This window comes from Cyanistes caeruleus, chromosome 8 (assembly GCF_971803275.1).
Source record: "Cyanistes caeruleus chromosome 8, bCyaCae1.hap1.1, whole genome shotgun sequence".
In the NCBI taxonomy this organism is placed as follows: Eukaryota; Metazoa; Chordata; class Aves; order Passeriformes; family Paridae; genus Cyanistes; species Cyanistes caeruleus.
The window spans coordinates 3,040,101-3,060,174 of NC_141708.1; the positions used below are offsets into that span (position 1 = coordinate 3,040,101).

Below are 20,074 nucleotides of genomic sequence, written 5' to 3' on the forward strand. Positions count from 1 at the left end.
TTTATATTTAATAAATAAATTTTTATTTAAAAATATCCTCTTGTTTATTCACAGTTTCAAGTTTGAAAAAGATAATACTATTCTTGATCGATTCCAACACGGCTGAAACCATTCACTTTTCAAAACAAAATCCCAGAGATGGCTGATAAACTGCAAGAGTCACATCAAAGCTAGAAAGGCACAGGTTTTTGTGCAGGATCCTCCCTGGGATTAAGAAGTGCATCCACATATTCCACAGAAATCTCCTGGTGTACCTTGGGCTGCCTTTAGGAGTGGAAGTGTTCCAGTGCAGCTCTGCTTACAAAACACATTTCATTAAATACCAAACCAGAGCAGCTGTGAGGTTACATCTTTATGCAAAACATGAACTTCACTGCAACAGAAAAATCAGGAATTTCTCCATGGTGCAAAAGTTTCATTTTTATCTCCAGAACTCCAAGCTGGCATTTCAAACAAAGAAACGCTGAGAGCTGAACAAGGAGAGCTTTGTGGGGATAAAAAGGAATCCCTGTGCTTTCCCAGGTTCCAATGGAACAACAGCGGTGAGAACTCACCCTCAATGAACACAAACATCCCATGGGAACACCCCCAGTGCTCCCAGCAAGGCACTGGTGCTGCAGCTCTGCAGTGCTGCCCTCACTGCATCCCAGGGCTGCCTTCGCTCCTCGGAGCCAGCTGCTCCAGCAAACTCAGCATCAGCTCCGTGCGCTCCAGCAGCGACATTCCCTTGTTGGCAGTGGCACGAAGCAGCAGGGAATAAACCTGCTTGTTTGTTTTTAGAGCTGCTTCTTCCTCATTGCTGCCCCTACAAAGAGAGCAGAGAATCCCAACTCTTAACCTGACCAATTCTCGTTCTGCAAATTGTCAAGAGCGTTATTAAATAATGCTGATGAGTATCCCTGGGAATATGCTCAGCCCCCACCATGCCTTGCACTGCAGTCAGAGCATTCTGTTTATACTGCAGGCAGGAACATAAAATATAAACATAAAATGTACAAGCAGCAGTCAGGTTAATTGCAAGTGCTTCAGGAATGACTGAGAAATGCTGGAGCAAATTAAATTCATCATGCACTTGGCGGGAATCAGGTTCATTTATTAAACAGAACAGGTAGTCAATAAAAAGCCACTGAAATGCAAAGTATTTCTGGGATAAGTTACAACTATTCCCAGAACAAAGTATTACTTTCAATTGCTTTTCCCCTCTGATTTGCACAGCCAAGTTCTGTTCTGCTCATGATTCCACTTTGGGAAAGTAAAACTGATGTCATCCATTTTCACTGCCAGGATGCAAGTTTGGCAACACTAATTTTCCTACATGTTCTCCTGGTTTTTGCCAAAGTGCACCTGAGACCCTGAAGCAGCATTTGAGCTCCAATTTCCTCCCTTTTCACCCCATTACTAAAGCAGAATGCAGAACTTCTCCTCTACAGAGCAGAAGGGAGGAAATGCACACAGGATGTACAGAAGGCACAAGAAAGGTTAAATCAAAGGTAGTTTCAAGCTTGGCCTCAAAGTTTCAAGGAGTTGAGCAGGTTTAAGAGTCCCATTTCACAGCACTCAAACTGTAACAGGTCCCCTGTGTGGAATCTTCAATGCAAAACCTCAAGATGATGTCAAGGTAAATGTGGGGGTAAAAACCCTCCAAAACAAAAAATGAGGAGCTGTTCATGTTATGAGACAACAGAACTAAACTCATTTACTCAGTTAGCTGTGATATCTGCTTGGTAACAAAGTTATTCTGCCTGTAAAAATCCTGTTTCACATATTCAGATTGCCACCTTGTGGAAGCTCTTTTTTAGGAGGTGAAAGCTCCTAAGACCGCCTGAAAAGCAGCTGAAAACACACCCAGGCTTGTGTTCTCACATTTTTTATTTACCAGTCCTACACTATCAGCAGACAACTTCCTGGGCACAATGAACTCATTTCACAGTTTACTTTTAGCAAAACAGCTCTCCCATCAAGCAAGTACTTCAATCCCCAAAATTATTAACCCAACTTCCAAGCCTTAAAGAATCCTCTAAAACTAATGCCACATTTTCAGAACTTCACTTTATGTAACATTAGGAACAGCTCCTGCAATCACACACTTGCTACTGAGGGAGGAAAAGGTATTTTCTGGGACCCAAAAGAAACACCACATATATTCAGATCAAAGCAACAGAAGGAGTGGGGGAAGGAATTTGCTGTCCCACCAAATCTCAACATCTCTTCAAAGCCAGCACAAAAAGAAGTCAGGTTTCTCCTGAATCCCAGCAGCAGGACAGAAGACTCCATTAGGAATTTGTAAATTCTCTGGGACCAATGCACATCTCCCCCATATCCATCCCTCTCTTTGCAGCATTACTGATATGCCTGAATTTCTTCTCAAGTGTTCTGCTTGCCAAACTCCACTGACATTTGATCAGCAAGATGCATCAAGAGATCAGCAGCATCCAGCAGCTTCTCCCCCAGGAACTCTGCTCTGTCACACACCAATCCCATGTCAGTCAGGATAAAGGACATCAAGCTTCAACTTACCCAACCTTTTTTTTGCTTGAAGTTAACAATTTAATGGATTGGAGGAGAAGGAAAGACATCCTGGACTCAAAAATCCCAAGCAGTTTCAAGACTTCCTCTTTGTTAAGGCCTGCAGAGGAATCGTTCACTGACACGCTCTCAGCAGGACTTTTATCCTCACTGATCTACAGGAGAGAAACAACCCAAACAATTTGACTGAATTCCACTTTGGAAATACAGGGAGTGATTTAAAACACCCTCTTGCAGGTGAGCTGACTTTTACATATGTTATCCAAACTGCCAGCAAGGGACACACACATCAGCACATCCTGCAAGTAATTCTTGATGACTGAGGCATCAGGAACATAATTCACACTGGCTACAGACAGCCCTGCATGTTTGAATGTTTAAATATTAAATCTACCAAAGAGAAAGAACTATAGACACAGATTCTGAAGTTCTTAGAGAAGACTTCTAAGGGACAGCAGAGTTGCATGAGAAGCAGCCCATTCACACACACAGGCAGTCCACATCTGTACAAAAATGTTTTAATCCATCTCTGGATTATGTTCTAGAGGAATTTTTCTTATCCACTTCCACCATAAGTGAGAACTACAATACATCTAACTCTGTCCACACTCTTTAAGCCACTGGCTCTATGGAAAATTAACCAAGGAATAATTTAACTACTAAATGACCATTCTTTTGTGAAGGCACAAGCCAGAAGGGAGCAGGTATCACACCACCTGAAGTTCCTTTACCTGTTCAGTTTCTGCCACAAGTTCCTTCCTGATGAGCTGAAATGCACCCTTGGTTTTAGTCATTATATCAAGGGCCCCAGACAGAGTCTTTAATTTCCCAGCACTGCTGTTCTGACCTAAAAAAAAAAAAAACATAAAAATGAAGGACAAAATGCTTATGTTACAGACTATTTTTTTTCTTCCATCCAGACTTCAAGAATCAGGAAGAAAGCACATACTGCCCTACTAAGCTGAAAACCAGCAAGATAAAAGTGCCTCATCTCCTCTCTTGAGAAAAATTCTATTCTATTCTGAGCAGCAGATTGCTCCTGCTCTCATATAAATTTAGTTATCTAAAAATGAAACTAAGTAGGTAGTGGTGGCTTGGAAAGCTGTTTAAAGCCAGAGCTACACTTACTGGCCATTTGGAACTCTGCAAAGGCCACTCTCTCCAGCTGCACACGCAGGAACTCACAGGGTGCATCCTTCAGGAGCTGGAAGAGTCGCACTGCTTTGCTGTAGTGGAGATCAGCAAGGACACGGTGCTGCTTCCTCAGGTGTTCATCACCAACCTGCACTCACAGGAGGGCACACAGTAAATCCCCCCTCTCTGGATGCTCAGAGGAACCATTGGAAAGGTTTGCGTGGAGAGGGTTAGGAAACAGCACTCATTTATTTGGTTAAGTAATTGAAATAAATATCTCTCAGCTACAGGTAGAAGGATAAATAGCAGCTCCACACATACTGAACATGTTAAGGATGGAATTTCAAAAATCCAAGAGTCTGGAGCAATACCTGGTTCCTGAGGCAGCTGTGATACATGGAAGCCAGCCTGTGGTGGATGGTGGCAGCTCGGTACTGGCACAGGGGCTGTCGTTCAGACACTGTATCAACATCACAGTACTTCAAGGACTTCATCATGGCTTCGCTGACTTCTTTCTCTATCTGCAACATAAATAAGCACAAATTTGAAGAAAAAAAATCCCTGAAGAAGGGTTTTTCTCAAGGGCATGTAGTGTAGGACAAAGGGGAAACAGCCTTAAGCTGAAGGAAGGGAGATTTAGAGTAGACATTGGGCAGGAATTGTTCCTGGCAGGGTGGGCAGGCCCTGGCACAGGTGCCCAGAGCAGCTGGGGCTGCCCCTGGATCCCTGGCAGTGCCCAAGGCCAGGCTGGACACTGGGGCTTGGAGCAGCCTGGGACAGGGCAAGGTGTCCCTGGCCATGGCAGGGCTGTAACAAAGATGGGCTTTAAGATATTTTCCAACCCAAGCCACTGTATGGATTCTACAATTCCAATAGCAATTTTGCTCGCTGTTCAGTTTTCCAGGATGCCAACAATGCATATTTCCACACACAATGAATGCCCTCTGTTACCTGTTCCTGAGCCTTTCTGGATAAGGGAGCATAATCCTGCTGCAGAGTTGCCATGGTGAAATATGTCGTAGACAGCTCCCAGTTCACAGAATCCCAAACAGCTGGATGCACATCCCTCTTCCCCAGAGACCTCAGTGCCTTCAGGTAGTAGTCAATAGCCTACAAATGACAAAATCATGCACACATAGTTACTGCCTGCATTTCTAGCAACCAGAAATCAATTTCCCTTTACTCAAAATATCTCCCTGAGCCTTCTTCAGTATTTCCCATTTGATAATCACTTTAATTCTGACCATGCAATTCTTCTCCCTTGTGTGTGGTACTGTACTATGTTAAATATCAGCATCTGAATGTCACAGCAATCAAAGCTCAACATCACCACCAAAGCCCACACAGCAAGGATTAGGATAGCACAGAAGCAGGAGAGCTATCCCAGATTATTCCACCCAAATGTAAACATATTTACCAAAGTGTTCACAAATACCTGACAGTAAAAAACATTTTGGGTCTGGGCCCTGCTTAAACCAGGGAGGTGTTACCTTATTGTAATAAAGGGCCTCTTCTGGGGAAAACTCCCTTTTGAAGTCCCCTTCAGCTGCACAGTGGGCCTGGGCACAGATCCTCATCAGCCTCCCCGTGTTGCACAGCAGAAGGGCAGCATTGGTTGCATCATCAATGGACTCAAAATTCTGAATTCCTTCTTCAAAGCAGGAGAAACTTTTCTTCCAGAGCTGCTGCTCTGTTGTCGAGACGTTTTTACTCACTAGGATGAAGCACAAGGCTTAGAGACTCAAATTCCTCACAAATCCTGAACAAACCCTTCCATTTTGTCTCTCTTATAAACCATCTCTTAGAATTTAAGGGTGGTAAAATGATTCTGAAGACCCAATTCACAGAAAACACTCCTAAGATCTCCATGTGGCTGAGGGTTTAATACCTGAAGTGCACTATTACACTTACTATACTTCCAAAAGAATTCCAATGACAGGACACACAGAACACGAGGAAGTTAACAGGATGCACCAGATTGCTTCCACAGTAATAATTCAGGAGATTGCAGTTACTTCTATAAATTCTCAGTATGACGCAAATAAAATGTGACTTTTACAGACAGCTAAAATTCACTATTTTAAGCTTTAATTTCAACTAAGTAACCTCTGCAAAAAATCAGGAGATGATCATAAATCAGAGAATTGGAAAGTCCAAGCCAAAATTCATCAACTAATACTTTGGGTAAAGGTTACAGGAAACAGCTGGCATTTGGGAAATGTTTACCCTGTTTACACTGAACTACCAGCACCTCACTTGCTCTACTTAAGAGAAATCTTACTCCTAGACAATATTTGGTTTGTTTTCAAAAACAAAACTCCATTGGACACTTCACCCTAAAAAGCTTTTTCTCAAAAAGCCCACCAAAAATAAACCAGAAGGATTCTTATGTTTCAAGCTGCTGCTTGTTCATGCTGGGCTAAACCATCAAGAATGCAATATTCTGTCTCTTTCACAACAGAGTTTGAAGTTTCCCTGATAGATTTTTGAAAGCATTCTACACATTTTGAAGGAATTTCTCCAAACTATATATTCCATCATTCAGTTTAGGCTCAATTAACTACAGTGTACAAGCCACAGGGATCTACTGTAAACAAATTATCACAGTGGACATTAAAAAAAACTACGAAGTCATTTATGTCCTCTATGTCCTCTTTATAATCAGAAATAGATTTTTTCATACAATTAGTGAACTTGATCACTGCTATAGCTCCATGAAATGGTCAGGAATGGGAAAAGGATACTTGCCCACTCTCTCAGTCTGCACTGCAGCTGCCTGGTTCATGTAGAACACTCCAATCTCATTCCTGATATTGCCCATCCTCTTGAGCACCTGGATGTGCTGCTCTGGGTTTTGGCTTTTTAAGTTACTGAAGAGTAGGATTTCATAAGCTGCTTCATAGCATTTACAGCTGACAGAAAGCTGGTATTCCAAGTCTGTGGATAAATCTGTAGCCCAGGCAAACACTGGAAAACAAAATGCAAAGCCCTTGTGTCAAACAGTATTTCTCTAATTTAAGTCTAGAGAAAAACGCCCAGAGAAAGTACAGGACTCATGTCAGGTAGGTTTTATTTATTACTGGAACAGTTATTGCCTTTAGTTGTTTCACAGCTTCAGGCCATGTCATACAATACCTTGACAATCCCTTCTGTATGACAGGCAGGATGAGCCTCCTCTGAAGGAAAACAGAAAGAAAGAAAAAACAGAAGCGAAGTGCAATAACCCCTCTGCCAGAAGTTCTCCTAGTGCATGGTTCTGAGGAAGCCCAATGGAATTACTCATGTCTGTCATGTATCCAAAGTCTGGCACTTCTGCGTCAGGATCATACCTTGGCACCTGGATTCTCTGTGAAGGCTGTGTAATATCTCCTGATCTTCTTTAGTCTGGTAATTATATTCTTCGAGGTAAGCTGCTCTGTTGTTAGCATTCTGAGCCAGCATTAACTGGATATCTCCACAAAGGGTTAAGCACTGACACAGGAACATCAGCACCTCGGGCAGCATGCTGCCACACAGACAGCAGTAGGTATCTAGTGGAAAAAAACCCAAAATATGGATGAGGGAGGGGAAAAGAGAAGAATTACACATGAAAAGGCTTGACACAGACTGACAAGATAATTTGGTTTCATGTTATCTGTCTGCATACAGAGAGTAAGTGTGACAACATGTTAACCTCAGAAGAAATAATCTATTTTAAAGCCATTTTATAGTTGCTTTACGTAGCTGATGGTTTAAAAGAGCCCCTGTGCTGTCCACGCTGAGCAGTCACTGTAGTAATTACAAATGCTAACCTCAGATTTGACCAAGGGGAAACTTTCTGCAGATTAACTCAAGGGAGATACAGCCTGAAAACTTAATTTCCAAAAGGTAGAGTTTAAAGTCTATAAAAGACTGAAAGCTGCAGAGTGCTGTGAGTTGTTGAGAGGTCTGTTGATGATTTGTGCTAAGATCAAGTGGGTTTGCTTTATAAACATCCTCCTGCTCTAAAACAGGAGCTTTCTTTATGGTAAGGAAATAGCAACACTTTAGCACCTAGTTACTGGCATTTCCCAGTTAGTTACTCTCATTATGGAAGTATTAGTCTAAAGAGCTTGATTTTGCTTTTTTCTTTTTCCTCAGTAATACTTCAAGATGTATTCTGTTTTAGAGGAGTAACCAATTCAGCTGCTGAAGAGGTTTAGTATTTCTCAGAGTCAAGGATATATTTAAATAACATGGGAACCAGGGGAAAAACACCAGCTTGCAGCAGCATCACTTGGAACTCAGAATTGCGTTCCAAGTCTTTGCCTTGGCACCAGGGCAGACTCTCCCAAATTCAACTGCTTTGGAGCTCCAAATGTGCCCTCAAGTTCCCAACCTGTCAAAATAGGATGGTCTTTCTATTGATCAGTAACAGAAGTTATCCTCACTACAGACTTCTACCCTGAATACTGAGCTGGACACCGAAATATCATGCACAGCAGTATATGATGTGGTGACAGGTATCTCCTGAGAGTGGCACAGGTGACAAATCCATTCAAGGAACTCACCATGGCACTGCAAGGCCAGCTTGATGTATCGCAGTGCTCGCCCGTACTTCTGCAGGATCATAGCAGCATCAGATAGGACATAATAAGCTCTGGATGATTTCAGGATGAGCTGGAGTTTCATTTTATACTGCCACGATCCAGGAATCATTCCTGACTGACTGGAATGCTTCCCCTTCTGGAAGGAGCCCACTGTAAGGGGAACAGAACCTCATCAGTGAATCTCCCCTCTTATGTGCCAGAGGTTGGACACGACTCCATCTGCAGGACGGGAATTGCCCGATTACAGCCCTGCACAGGCAGAGCTCTGCCAGCTCATCTGCCACTCCATTATCATCTGCAAAACAGACCCAACATGTGGCACTTTTCCATGCACTGCACCTGGCAGCAGGATGCTGGAAGCCAGTGGGACAGTGACAGTGCAGGTGACCTCTCTGACCTCAAACAGCTTGTGAAACACAGGAGCAGAGACCAACACTACTCCCTCAGGGAGCAATAGAAAACACCAAGGAAGCCATAGGCAGAATTTGTCATCTTCTCCACCAAATCCTTGAGATAAATGCTCAGTTTCTGCATGAATAGGCTCAGTGAGAAAGCTTCCATGTGTGGGTTTAGCCTCCAGCACACAAGAACCTGGATAACCAGGTCCTTCCCACAGGGAAAACCAAGCACTTTCTCACAGTCATTTCAAAATGTCCTCTGCATAAGGTTATGAAGCTTTTATTTAATGCTGTAGTGGTTATGGACCCAGAAAGAACAGCTCACTGTTCCTGATTTAAGGCCTGTCCCTGCTAAGGGACAGAATTTTGCCCTGACAGTATTTGCATACAGAAATGAGTCTCTTGCTTAAGTTGGACCTGCAAGGCCTGATTTGTAAACCCACAATCTTACAACAGTATGTAAATATGTAATAAATAAATAAAATAAATTCTTAAGCACCGTAAGTTCTATTAGGACAAAGCCAAATCTAAAACAGTAACACCCCACCCAGCTAAGGACACACACACTGCACACACCCTGTATCCATACACTATTCACAACTAGTTCTCTTAAAGTTCAAAATTCCAGGATTTAGAGCACTTATCTTTTCCATATGTATGTAAATGTGTACATGTGGCAAAGAAAATATGCAATTCACATCACAGAAAACAAAATCATGGACTGGAAAACAGAAGTGAGCAAATAGCACTGCTGATATTCAGGGATGGACTCAAGAACAGATCCAGGAATCTGTGAGTGTGAATAACTCAAAACTCATCTGACTTCTTATTCAGAGATTTTTCAAAGGGAGAAGGGAGGAGAAAGGAAAGAATAAAGAACTGCCAAAGTAGGCAAGACAAATTTTTTGCTGGGCTATGCTTACAGGGCTCCTTGCCCTGCAGAGAACTCTACTACTTTCAAACAAAAGTCTTCCCTGGAACTTTTTATATCACTCCAGAACAAAATAAAATAGAGTGACTGTAGTCTGAAACTTCTGGAGTTTGAGCATTTAAGCAAACAAAACATCTTTTATTTGCTGCTTCCTTTCACAACTGTAGAGGCACAAGAAAGAAAACAGAATCCTTGTTAACATTTTTTCTGCAATTCAAGCACCAAACCTAATGTAGGAACAGAAGGGATAAATTCTTCCAGAAAATATCCAGGTCACACACGCACACACACACAAAGAAATTAAGCCTATTTTTAAAACAACCCACAAAACTTACGGTGCTCCACATACCAAACCTCAAAATACCAAGCCCTTATGGAAGTCATCTGAAAGCCACATCTAAATAGGGTCCAGTAAAATCATGTGTTGGCTAATAAAAGATTCTTTGCTATGCAAAAATCTCAAATGAGCTTCTCCTTTCATATTTAAAAAGGAACAGACTGTTCTCTAATCTTCAGTGCACTTTTCCTTAGGCAATGGTGTAATTAGTGATTTAAACACACTGGCTTGACAATCAAAATAAAGCAGCAGAAGTTTGTGTTGGCACTGGAAAGGTCTTATTTGCACAACAATACAACTTACTTTTGTCTAGAAATAAGGCCATCTGTTTTTCCAGAGACTCAGGACCACCACTGGTGGATTCATCCTCATATTTCAGTGGGATTGGAGTGCTGGGGTCAGCTGCAGGAAGGTCACCCTCTTTTTTGACACTGCTGTCAACAGACTTCAAACCCTGCAAAGGGAGAAATCGTTTCATTCACCTTGAGAGCAATATTTAGTAAACACAGAGCAGATGAAGAACTGGGTGGGAGGTGAAGCATTCTCAGGAAGCTGGCAGTGAACTCACCTCCAGTACGTGGTTGAGCACCAGCCTGCAGCGCTCCTCTGTGCCATGGCAGACAGGGAATGCACAGCTGGGCTTCAGTGGGACATGAACGGGAGGAAGAGAAAAATGGTCAACACAGGAAATATAAAAATGACTGGCCAGAAGATGCAAATGAGAGGTAACATCAAGACAAAGTGGAATATAGTAAGGAAAAAAAACCACGGAGCCTGTTCTACCATAAAATTCAAACAGCTCAGATTTTATGAGCAGCTTATGAAGTGTTTCTTTGTCCACTTCAGTTAACCTGAAGGCAAAACTACCAGGGAACTGAATTCCACTACCCACTTTTGTCCCATGGACTCAAGTATTCAGGAAAAACCTTAAGAGTTAACCCTCACCCTTAAATACTCCCACAGCATCACTTACACGTATTCGATGCACAGACTTGTACTTTTCTGGTACTGACAACTCCCCAACAGATTTGATTATTGCCACTGCTTTATTGTCATCTGGGGGATCAGAACTGTTGCTGTAAGAACCATTTTCATCACTGTCTGGCATCTCTTCCTCTTCCTCACTGTAACTTTCATCAGAATTTCCATTTATAGGGAAGTCTGCGCTGTCTTCTTTTTTAGGTTCATCCAGCTGAAAAAGCTCTGATAACATGTAGTTTGCTGAAGCAATAATCTTTGCAAAGAAGAGAAAAAAATGATTCATTCTCAAGTTAAATTTTTCTTTTGAGAGGCAAGAATATTAATTATCTTAGGATAAGGAAGACAGAGGATATGCAAAGAGGCGTTTGATAACCTGTAAATACAGCCTGAGCAAATTCCCTGGAAGGGAAAAGGATCCAAGCTGATGAAGTTTAGAAGAGAATAAAAACCAACTGGTAGAGAACAAGTATTGCCTATTGTAACAGCTTGCAGATCACAGGAAACAACACAAGGATCTCATGCAAGCAAAAAAAAAAATAAATTGAAGAGATTCCATGTGGAATTTTGAAAACCTTTCACAACTCTAGAAAGAATCCACATTCTTATTAGTTTAATGTGTGCCACGTCTCCTCTTGTAATCCATTCTAAATACGATTCAGATTTTTCACATCACATTTTTGGGGATTTGTTTTCAGTTGAAAACAGCTTAAATCATTTAGAGACTCTCCAGCCCAACCCACTTATCAAGTCAGGTTGCTCAGAACTGTCCAGCTGGGCTTTGGGTATCTGAAAGGATGGAGACTACAACTTCTCTCATTGGCTTGTCCTAGTTATCTGCCACTTTCAGAGTAAAAACGTTCATATATTCACATTTTACACCTTTTATCCAGGACCTGCTCCCAAAGGGCTCTCTGGCAGCAAGAACAGCAGAGTGAATGCAATGCAGGACAGAAGACTTGTGTTTCAATGAGTGGCAGCAAAAAATACTAATTAAAAAAATAGCATGGGGATTCCTTAAAAATAAAATTTTTAAGTTTGTTTATAAATCTAAATTCTCTCCTTTGGAAGGAAGAAGTAGGACACTTTATTACCAGGTTTATTATGATTACAGCATCTGTTATATTTACACAAAAGTGCAAGAAAACATTGAATTCTTACTTGAGGATGTCTGCCATTGTCCAACAACTTCAGACAATTCAGGAGCAATGTTCTGATCGTGCCATAGTGCTTCTTGTTCTGGTTTTTCTTCAGCATCATATTGCAAGCAACTCTAAGAGAAAGTTGAACAAAACAGTGAAATCCCTGCATAATTTCTTTGTACTAGAAAAAAAAAAAGAAGCTTTAAACAATATTCTACAACTGTAGATCTTCTAAACTTCATGATGAGTCTACAAGACTTTATCAGCAAAGAAGTTTACATGGAGAAATGGTGAAAAGGAAAGTCTGTTTTGATCTAGTGGGACTAAGATTTAGCAAGTTTGTGTATGATTGTTATTTGATCATGATTTTCAGTCTGTGTTCTGAATAGAACTGCAGCAAGAATTAAGTATTGCAACAAAAATGATAAAAACTCACTTGTACAGCAGAATTGCCACTGGCATTGTAAAAGGGTTTTGGTATTTGTCTTCAGTCTCTTCACAAAGTGTGGTGAGGTCATAGAGCTTTACTATGTCACTCCCACTTGCTGAAAAGAAAAATCTTTCATTAATCAACATCACATTAACATCAATCCTTTCAAAGTGATCTAAACCTTACCTTTAAACAGCCAATAGGTGTGTCCTTCTTTGGTGCAATTTGATTTCAGAAATGATAAGATATTTTGAGCAATATCTTTTATCACTTTGGTAGAAAAATTAGAGTTTTCCAAATTGGGAATATCTTCGGTTTTGATCATTTCATATTTCTGTAAAGAACAGAAATTAAAACTCAAGCTTAGGAGGGCTTTGTGACACCAAAATTAATATATCAGTGTCTCTATCAACAGCTTAAAGAAACAAAACCTGTTATTATGATAAATTGAGTCAATTTCTATGCTTTACTTCAAGCAAGCACATCTTGACTACACTATTCAGTCAAAGCTTTAAGAAGGATCCATTTCTGTCACAAACATGGTGAATGGAGAACAAAAGATGAGGATAAATAAGGGGAAGAAGGTACAACATCTGTTATTTCAATGAAACCTAGTCAGCTTAGGAAACAACTCCAGGCTACCAGGTAGAACAAAACCACAGCCAGTCTACAGTAAAACAGCATAAAAAACACTCAAAAGCTTGCATCTGTCTTGGCAAGGGAACACTGAAGATTTCAAGATATAAGAAACTGATTTCTGCTGTTACATTTTATATTCTTGCCTTCACTCAAACATCAAGGGAAGAAGGAATCTTGCATGCATGAAAGGAAGGGGAAGAAAGAACACACTATTTTTAGATGACTGCTGCAAGCTGTCTAAGATGCTTCCAATTCTGCAACACAGGATTTTTGTCATCTTTGCTCAGAACAGTGTGAAGGATCTGTTATAACTGAAGCAATTTTAGAATATGAAGAATGAATTATTAGTTTAAGGCATAATGTAAAGAATCAGACTTACCTGAACAATTCCATTGACATGAAAGCACATCACAAGCTCTGGCACGTTGCATATTAAGTTGTCCAACCAATAGTCAATCCCTGTTAGCACATTTATTGGCTTGTTGTTATCCCTAAAACAAAATATTTCTAGTGTTGTTTAAATCTTTGTTTACCCTTCAGGAATTATTAGGGATGTTTACTAATGGGATTTGGGTTTAAGTCACCTGAGAGAGGATGAACACTAAAACAATTATTTGTGAATTGTTATATTAATGACCAAGTTATAGCAAAACAGATGTGCTGATCTCTCCAGTGGAATATGCTCACATTCCATCAGCAGTTTGGAGTTTTTGCCCACATTTAACAGGCTTCAGATGTCACATTATTACCAAAATAATAAGTACTTCAGAAGTTAGCTGCAACTAATTATAGCACAAGCCTTCTCCAAGACCTTCCAAAATTCATTGCAGAGCAAGGTACTGTTAATTCCTAAATGTGTCTTAAAGAGATGACAAATACACCAAATCATCTTCAAGTTTTTGCTCCTCCTCTGCCTATGTAGAGGCAGGAACTAGAAGAGTGGCAATGAAGGGACTGACATTAAATTGGGACTGGAATAGTTCTGTCTCACTGTTCAGTAACATTTTAAGTACTTATGCCCAAACAAGCAGCTAACAAAATTCAGACTCCCGGCAGGAGAAATATTACTGCTGTCTTTTATAATAATAGCAAAAAATGCAGATAGCTGACTAGGAAGCAGAGTACCAAATCAGACAAGGCTGGTATAAATAATATCTATGAACTTCTAAGCTCACCTGAGACGCAGGCTCACAGCAGGGTATCTCCCACCTCCAAATATTGGCATATTTGATCCCACCAACATGTGGATATCTTCAAAGGTCCAGAGGATATTACGAACAAAGTCATTTTTAAGTCCCTTCATTAAGAGAAAACAGAACTGGCCTGTAAATCAGTGGTATAACACCTGTTCTCCATGACATTCTGTGGAATTATGAGACAGCAAGAAGCCAAAGCAGCAAATAAAAGCCAGCACGTGACGAACCCGATGCATTCACGGGAACTTAAAATTGCAGATGCCACAAAAGCTACTTCTACAGGGACTGAGGTTTGCCCTTGGTTCCAGCTTAGGCCCAGTTTGGAGGCGTTGGTTTAACCTGGGGGTTCAGCTCTCACATAAAGCATACCTGACTGTTCTCCCCGTCATTGAACAAAGGAGTCAGGTTTTGTTCTCTGGGGGCTGAGGCCACGTGCCCCACTAGATATGAGGGTTCAAGAGGCACATTTCCCTGTGGAGAGCACAAGGATAAGGAGTGATTCTGCTGCTGAGATCAAGTCAGCCACTTAAAAAGATACGAACAACAAAAGCATGTAAGGGAAAAACCTTTACTTCCAACATCTTTAAATATATCTGCATTAAACTGCAAAAAGCCTCTAGGCAGGGACTAGAATGCTTCTTTTCGATAGTTAGTGCCAAAATGTTGTATTTTGTAATATTCTCAGAGGCTCTGGGAAGAAACCAGGAAGTATTTACAGGAGCTCCTTGTTAACCCAGGGTCAACACCAGATTATCAGTGTCCAGAAGCAAAACCTCTATCCTGCTGATTTATTTATGAACTGAAGAAAATGGCACTGTGCAAATGCACAACAGACAAACAGTCTGCTGAATTGAGCAATGCTTTCTCAAGAGGGTAGAAGAGTAATTTTTCTAAAAGCTTTCAAGCACTGAAGTATTTCTCCACACAACACATGCAGTTACAATTTTATGGCCAATGTAGGTTAGAAACTCCCTAAATTTGGCAGATCAGTTGGTAATATTGTGCAAACACAATTGCAGCATCATTATTATATTAATGCAGACTGAAGACAGCAGATCTTTCTACCTCTCCAAAATTTAATTAATTCCTGTTTAATATTAGTCACAAAAACCACAGGAATTAACAGTTTTCATAAATAAGTTTAGCCAGAATAGAAACACTGAATTAGGGCCTGATACTAATCATAGTTTGTTGCATAACTGCTGTAAACATCTCCCCTTTCACTTGTGTAATCTCATGCAAGTATATTTAAGTAGTTTAACTGTTTTCCCTTTTGAGAAATTTTGATTTTCCTCTTCACCTAATAAATTCAGGACCACCAGAAGATGGGTTTCAATAGCAGATTGAAAAAAAGAAGGCCAGAACTTTAAGCTCACAAATGCACCTTCTGATTATCAGGATTTTCCTACTTTTAGATAAAGGCACCAATGACTACTCTTACCAAAGGCTTTGTTTCTCAAAGATGCTGGGATAAACAGCAATTTAACATTACAGTGACAGAACAAGTATGTGAAATTTGGAGCTCTGAACCACTGGCAAATCTGGAACTGCACCACCTGCCAAGTTCTCCTCATGCCTTAGCTCGGCTCTTTCAGCAAAGGGAGCTGCAGCAGCACTTCTGAGAACCCTTCCACATCTGTGGCTCTACAAACACTGTGGTGCCATGTAAAACATTCTCCACACCAACCTGGTTAGAGGCACCTGGATCTTCCGATAGCGAGGAAGGCATTTCAAAAGGAGCTGGCCAGGAGGCCCTTCCTGCTTCATCACTCTCACCTGCAACAGGACCCTCCTGGTGCTGCTTGGAAGTGGAAGGAACAGGCTGAGCAGCTCCATCTCCATTAATGCTAACAAGGGAACATTTACAAGTTTAGCTGACAAGATGCAAACAGATCCATTTTTAGAGTTGTTATGTTTGATGCACCCTTGCCAACAAATTACTTGGCTGATATGCAGTTAATTAAATCATGCTGTTTATTTTATTCTTTCGTATTTCAATTTTAAAGTAAAATACTTCTATTTCTGTGAAAACATTTCATGTTATTTCCTGACCTCACCCCTCAATTCCTTCTGTATAAGAAGAAAGCAGTAAATAAGACAGACCACAATGGAATTTTAACATTTACTCTAAGACGAAAAACCAAGTAAAAATGGTGCAGAATTCAAGTTTCATGCAGGCAAAAGGTTACCTGTAATACAAAAATTTAGAAAGTATTGCCTTCTGGTACCAATGTTCTTTACTCTTCTTTTTTCTTTGCCACTTCTGATCAATCAGCCTTTGATAAAACTCTTTCAGCCACGTCCAGTCCCCTGTCTAGGCAACAGAAGAAATATGAGAATAATGTCAAGAAACATCTGCAAAATAAAACAAGTGCCTTATATACTCAAATACTCAACCACAAGAAGAAACCCAGAAAATAACTTCAGAGCTGGAGTCCTGAATTGGTCATTTATTGCAAATATAGCTTCTAGGAAAGTTATGGTTTTACTGAAAATTTGACTTAATTAGAAAAGCAGATATGCAAGAGGATACATAGTAAGAAATACATATTGCTTATAAAAATCAATCAAATGGTATAGCAATACTGAATTACACAAAAATGAGATAGAATATTAACCCTACACTACCATAAACACAGGACATCAATGTAGTGGGTAAATTGCTGTAGAACAGAACACCTTTGGTACCCACATAGGATTTTTAGGGATTTTCAGACATTTTCTTGCTACTCTGTCCCTGAAATAATGCATTTTGCCCACATGCCACAGTTATCAAAAACCAAGTGGTTCACCTGAGACGATCTCATGAAGAGTTCCTGGATATCCAGCTCATCCAGCAGGAGTGTCCTCCCAATTCTGTGCACTGCCATGCTCACGTGGGACTTGCTGTAAGGGATCTTCAGGAGTTTTTTGATGTTCTTGCAAAAGAAAATGAAAAGAGAGAATATCCAATGTAATTATGCTGCACTAGAAGACAGTTCTCAAGAAAGTAAGGCCCCATCATGTGCAACAGTGACTTAGGGAGACTCCAAGTCTTAATTCCATCACTCCAAACATCCCCTCTTCCTTTTTCCCCCCAGCCCCCTTTGGTCAGTCAGGGTCACTTGTCCTGGCTGTGTCTCTTCCCAGTTTTCCATGCACTCCCACCCCCCTGCCAGCATGGAAAGCAGGAAATGCCTTGGCTCTGTGTTATCCCTGCTCAGTAACAATGAGAACATCTCTGTATTATCAACCTGTGCTCAGGACAATCCCAACACAGTCCCTTACCAGCCACTGGGAAGAAAATTAATTCTACCCCAGCACACATGGTCAAATAAAACCTGACAGTGCCAGGGATTTTAAAAACATTCCACAAGGAAATATATTTGCTGAGGGCAGAGAACACAAATGACAGTGATAAAGAGACCAAGGCATCAATAGAAACAACACACATGGCTTAAAACACATTCTCTGATTGGATCACCATGACCAGGTACCAACAAAAATGACAAAAATATGCAAGTGGATGATTTGGATTGTAAACCTTTATTTTCACAGCAGGAATACAAATTCTTTGTCAGGTGTCCAAAGCAATCCAGACAGAGATCTAAGTCTGAATGCAAATCTGAAAAATATCAACATGAGTGTGCTTCCTCCTCTGAGTAGCCTCATCTGAATTCCACAGATATTACCAGCACTAAAAGAGTTGACAAAAATTAAAGGAAAGGAGAAGCTGGAGGGGAGCTCTCCCTTCTAAATAAGAATAGAAAAAAAAAAAACATCTTGAGAGTAACAGTTTGCATCAAAATAACTGATTTCAAACACACAAGAACACTACCTTGCAAGACTGATGTGCTACATTCACTAAACTGCATACTTCCGCTGCAGATCATTTATAGAACTCCAGAGGAAATGTGACTTTCTCTCTACATTTCTTATTCAGTGATCACAACTCCCTTACTTGGTGATCTGTGATTCATTAAGGGAATTCTCATTTTCCCCAAAGGACACAAAGATGCCAGGAGCCATCACAGTATCTTAAAATAAAAGTTCATGCAATGTAAGGTTTTGAATGAGAGAATTTAAGATGTATCCATACCTCTGAATCAGATACGACATCCACATCATTTCCAACTGAGTCAATGAAGTCATAGGCCATCCCAAAGCTATTTTAAAAAAATATTACAAGTTAAGACAGTTCCAGTGTGACATTACAGACTGGCTTTTATATCTATTAAATCTTTGAAAGGTTTCATTAAAAAAAAACAATCCAGCTAAACATCACCAAGTGTAGTGAGACCTAAAAGTAACAAAGTGATTTCATCTTTATATTCTGCAAGTTTTTCAAATACATCTTTGAAAGGGCTTAGATCTAATTTCAGGACATTCTAAAACACTATAAGTTTTGTTGAAATCAAGGAAAATAGGAGAAAATGAAGGATTCTTTTTAACACTGAATATAAGAAGAGATCTTCAAGGAGTTTCTCTTTAACGCATTAAGCATATTAAAGACTTTGATTTTAGTAGCTGTAATTGAATTTTACCTCTCATTCACATTTTCCAGAACTGCCCTACATGTTGTAACAGACACCTTGTCTCTTCCTCCACCCTCGTTAAGGAAATTACAAGGTACTTAAGTTGGAATATTTCAATGTACAGATCATTCTTTAAAACAAATCCGGACACTCCTAAAATCTAAAGCATACATGATATGCAAGTTATACTCTCGTTATCAGCCTTTTAATACTGACACTAGAGAAAGAGACTGAACTGTCAGCCTCTATTTGACAAACACAGTATCTAAAATAAATATGAAAAATTCACAAAGCCTTGAAAAAAATGTTACTCTGCTCCAAAAAGTACAGCTCCTAAAAGAGATGAAGAGGATGTAAACACAGACCTTGAACAAACTGTTAAATTTCACTGACTGGCTGACTTGGTGTGAATGTGCTTGTTCAGCACAGGATTTGAGCCTCCTGCTTATGAACACTCTGAACTGAACTCATTCAACAATTTAGCAAACATTCACAGAGAAAGGTAACACTGTTTCTTGGGTGTGCCCCCCATCTCACCAACAGTGCCATGGAAATACAAATCCTGATATAAAATTTCATTTGCCATTGGTCAGGTCCAGTTTCTAAAGATCCAGAAGAGCTATAAATTGTTTTTCAAGGGGAACCACATGTTCCGTTTTCACCTGCTATCAAAGGCAGAAGGGCTGGCTGAACCAGTCCAGTTTGATCTGGGCCAACCAGGGAAGAACAAAAAGTCAGTTTGACTGTCTGAGGTAAGGTGTCAACATACACTCAAGTAATAATCAACATCATCAATCACTTATAAAGGAGAAAAATCAGAGCATAGAAGCAACAAGATGAAAAACTAGAGGGAGAATGGTTAAGACAAAGCAGTATGTAGTTGCTATGGCAAAACCTGTACTTTCTACTTTAAATTATATAGAATCCAAGCTCACAATCAGAATTATTATGGAAGGCCTGGAAAACAACAGGGGCTGCTGTTATTTACCTTGAGAAGGGTTTACTTTTTTTGCTGTTGCCCAGAATGGTTGTCCCTGCTGGTCCCAGCTTGGCACTTTCCCGTAACCAGTTGGCAGGAGGCAGCTTCAGGTCTGTTTTCTCCTGCAGACGAGCAAAGGCTGCTTGAGGAGGGGCTGAGGAGTATTTCACCACAGCACTGCTCTTCACCTCATTGCCTCCAAGGAACAGCACCGACCCCTGCTTTCCACAGAGAATTTAAATTAGCCTTCTAAGTGTTGGCAAATAAATCTATCAAGCTTGCTCTGTGATAACTTATTTTTA

At 40.4% G+C, this 20,074-nt stretch overlaps 1 protein-coding gene across 4 annotated transcripts in view; it reads right to left on the minus strand.

The window, feature by feature from the left end:
* EDRF1 (erythroid differentiation regulatory factor 1) overlaps positions 1-20,074 on the minus strand; it is a 21,563-nt gene continuing 1,489 nt past the window's right edge. The window contains exons 2-25 of one of the 4 annotated variants that reach the window (XM_023930019.2): positions 19,782-19,990; positions 18,358-18,424; positions 17,072-17,197; positions 16,469-16,593; positions 15,967-16,126; positions 14,649-14,750; positions 14,259-14,380; positions 13,463-13,574; positions 12,631-12,778; positions 12,451-12,559; positions 12,034-12,145; positions 10,868-11,128; positions 10,463-10,534; positions 10,198-10,348; positions 8,190-8,378; positions 6,990-7,190; positions 6,409-6,627; positions 5,151-5,374; positions 4,612-4,770; positions 4,032-4,181; positions 3,655-3,808; positions 3,258-3,373; positions 2,518-2,681; positions 1-805 (exon numbers count right to left, since the gene is read on the minus strand). In XM_023930019.2, coding sequence (XP_023785787.1) covers positions 637-805; positions 2,518-2,681; positions 3,258-3,373; positions 3,655-3,808; positions 4,032-4,181; positions 4,612-4,770; positions 5,151-5,374; positions 6,409-6,627; positions 6,990-7,190; positions 8,190-8,378; positions 10,198-10,348; positions 10,463-10,534; positions 10,868-11,128; positions 12,034-12,145; positions 12,451-12,559; positions 12,631-12,778; positions 13,463-13,574; positions 14,259-14,380; positions 14,649-14,750; positions 15,967-16,126; positions 16,469-16,593; positions 17,072-17,197; positions 18,358-18,424; positions 19,782-19,990 — 3,621 coding nt within the window. In that variant the 3' untranslated portion in view covers positions 1-636. The remainder of the gene's footprint in view (positions 806-2,517; positions 2,682-3,257; positions 3,374-3,654; positions 3,809-4,031; positions 4,182-4,611; positions 4,771-5,150; positions 5,375-6,408; positions 6,628-6,989; positions 7,191-8,189; positions 8,379-10,197; positions 10,349-10,462; positions 10,535-10,867; positions 11,129-12,033; positions 12,146-12,450; positions 12,560-12,630; positions 12,779-13,462; positions 13,575-14,258; positions 14,381-14,648; positions 14,751-15,966; positions 16,127-16,468; positions 16,594-17,071; positions 17,198-18,357; positions 18,425-19,781; positions 19,991-20,074) is intronic. The other 3 variants (XM_023930020.2, XM_086900261.1, XM_086900260.1) reach the window with 3 other exon arrangements.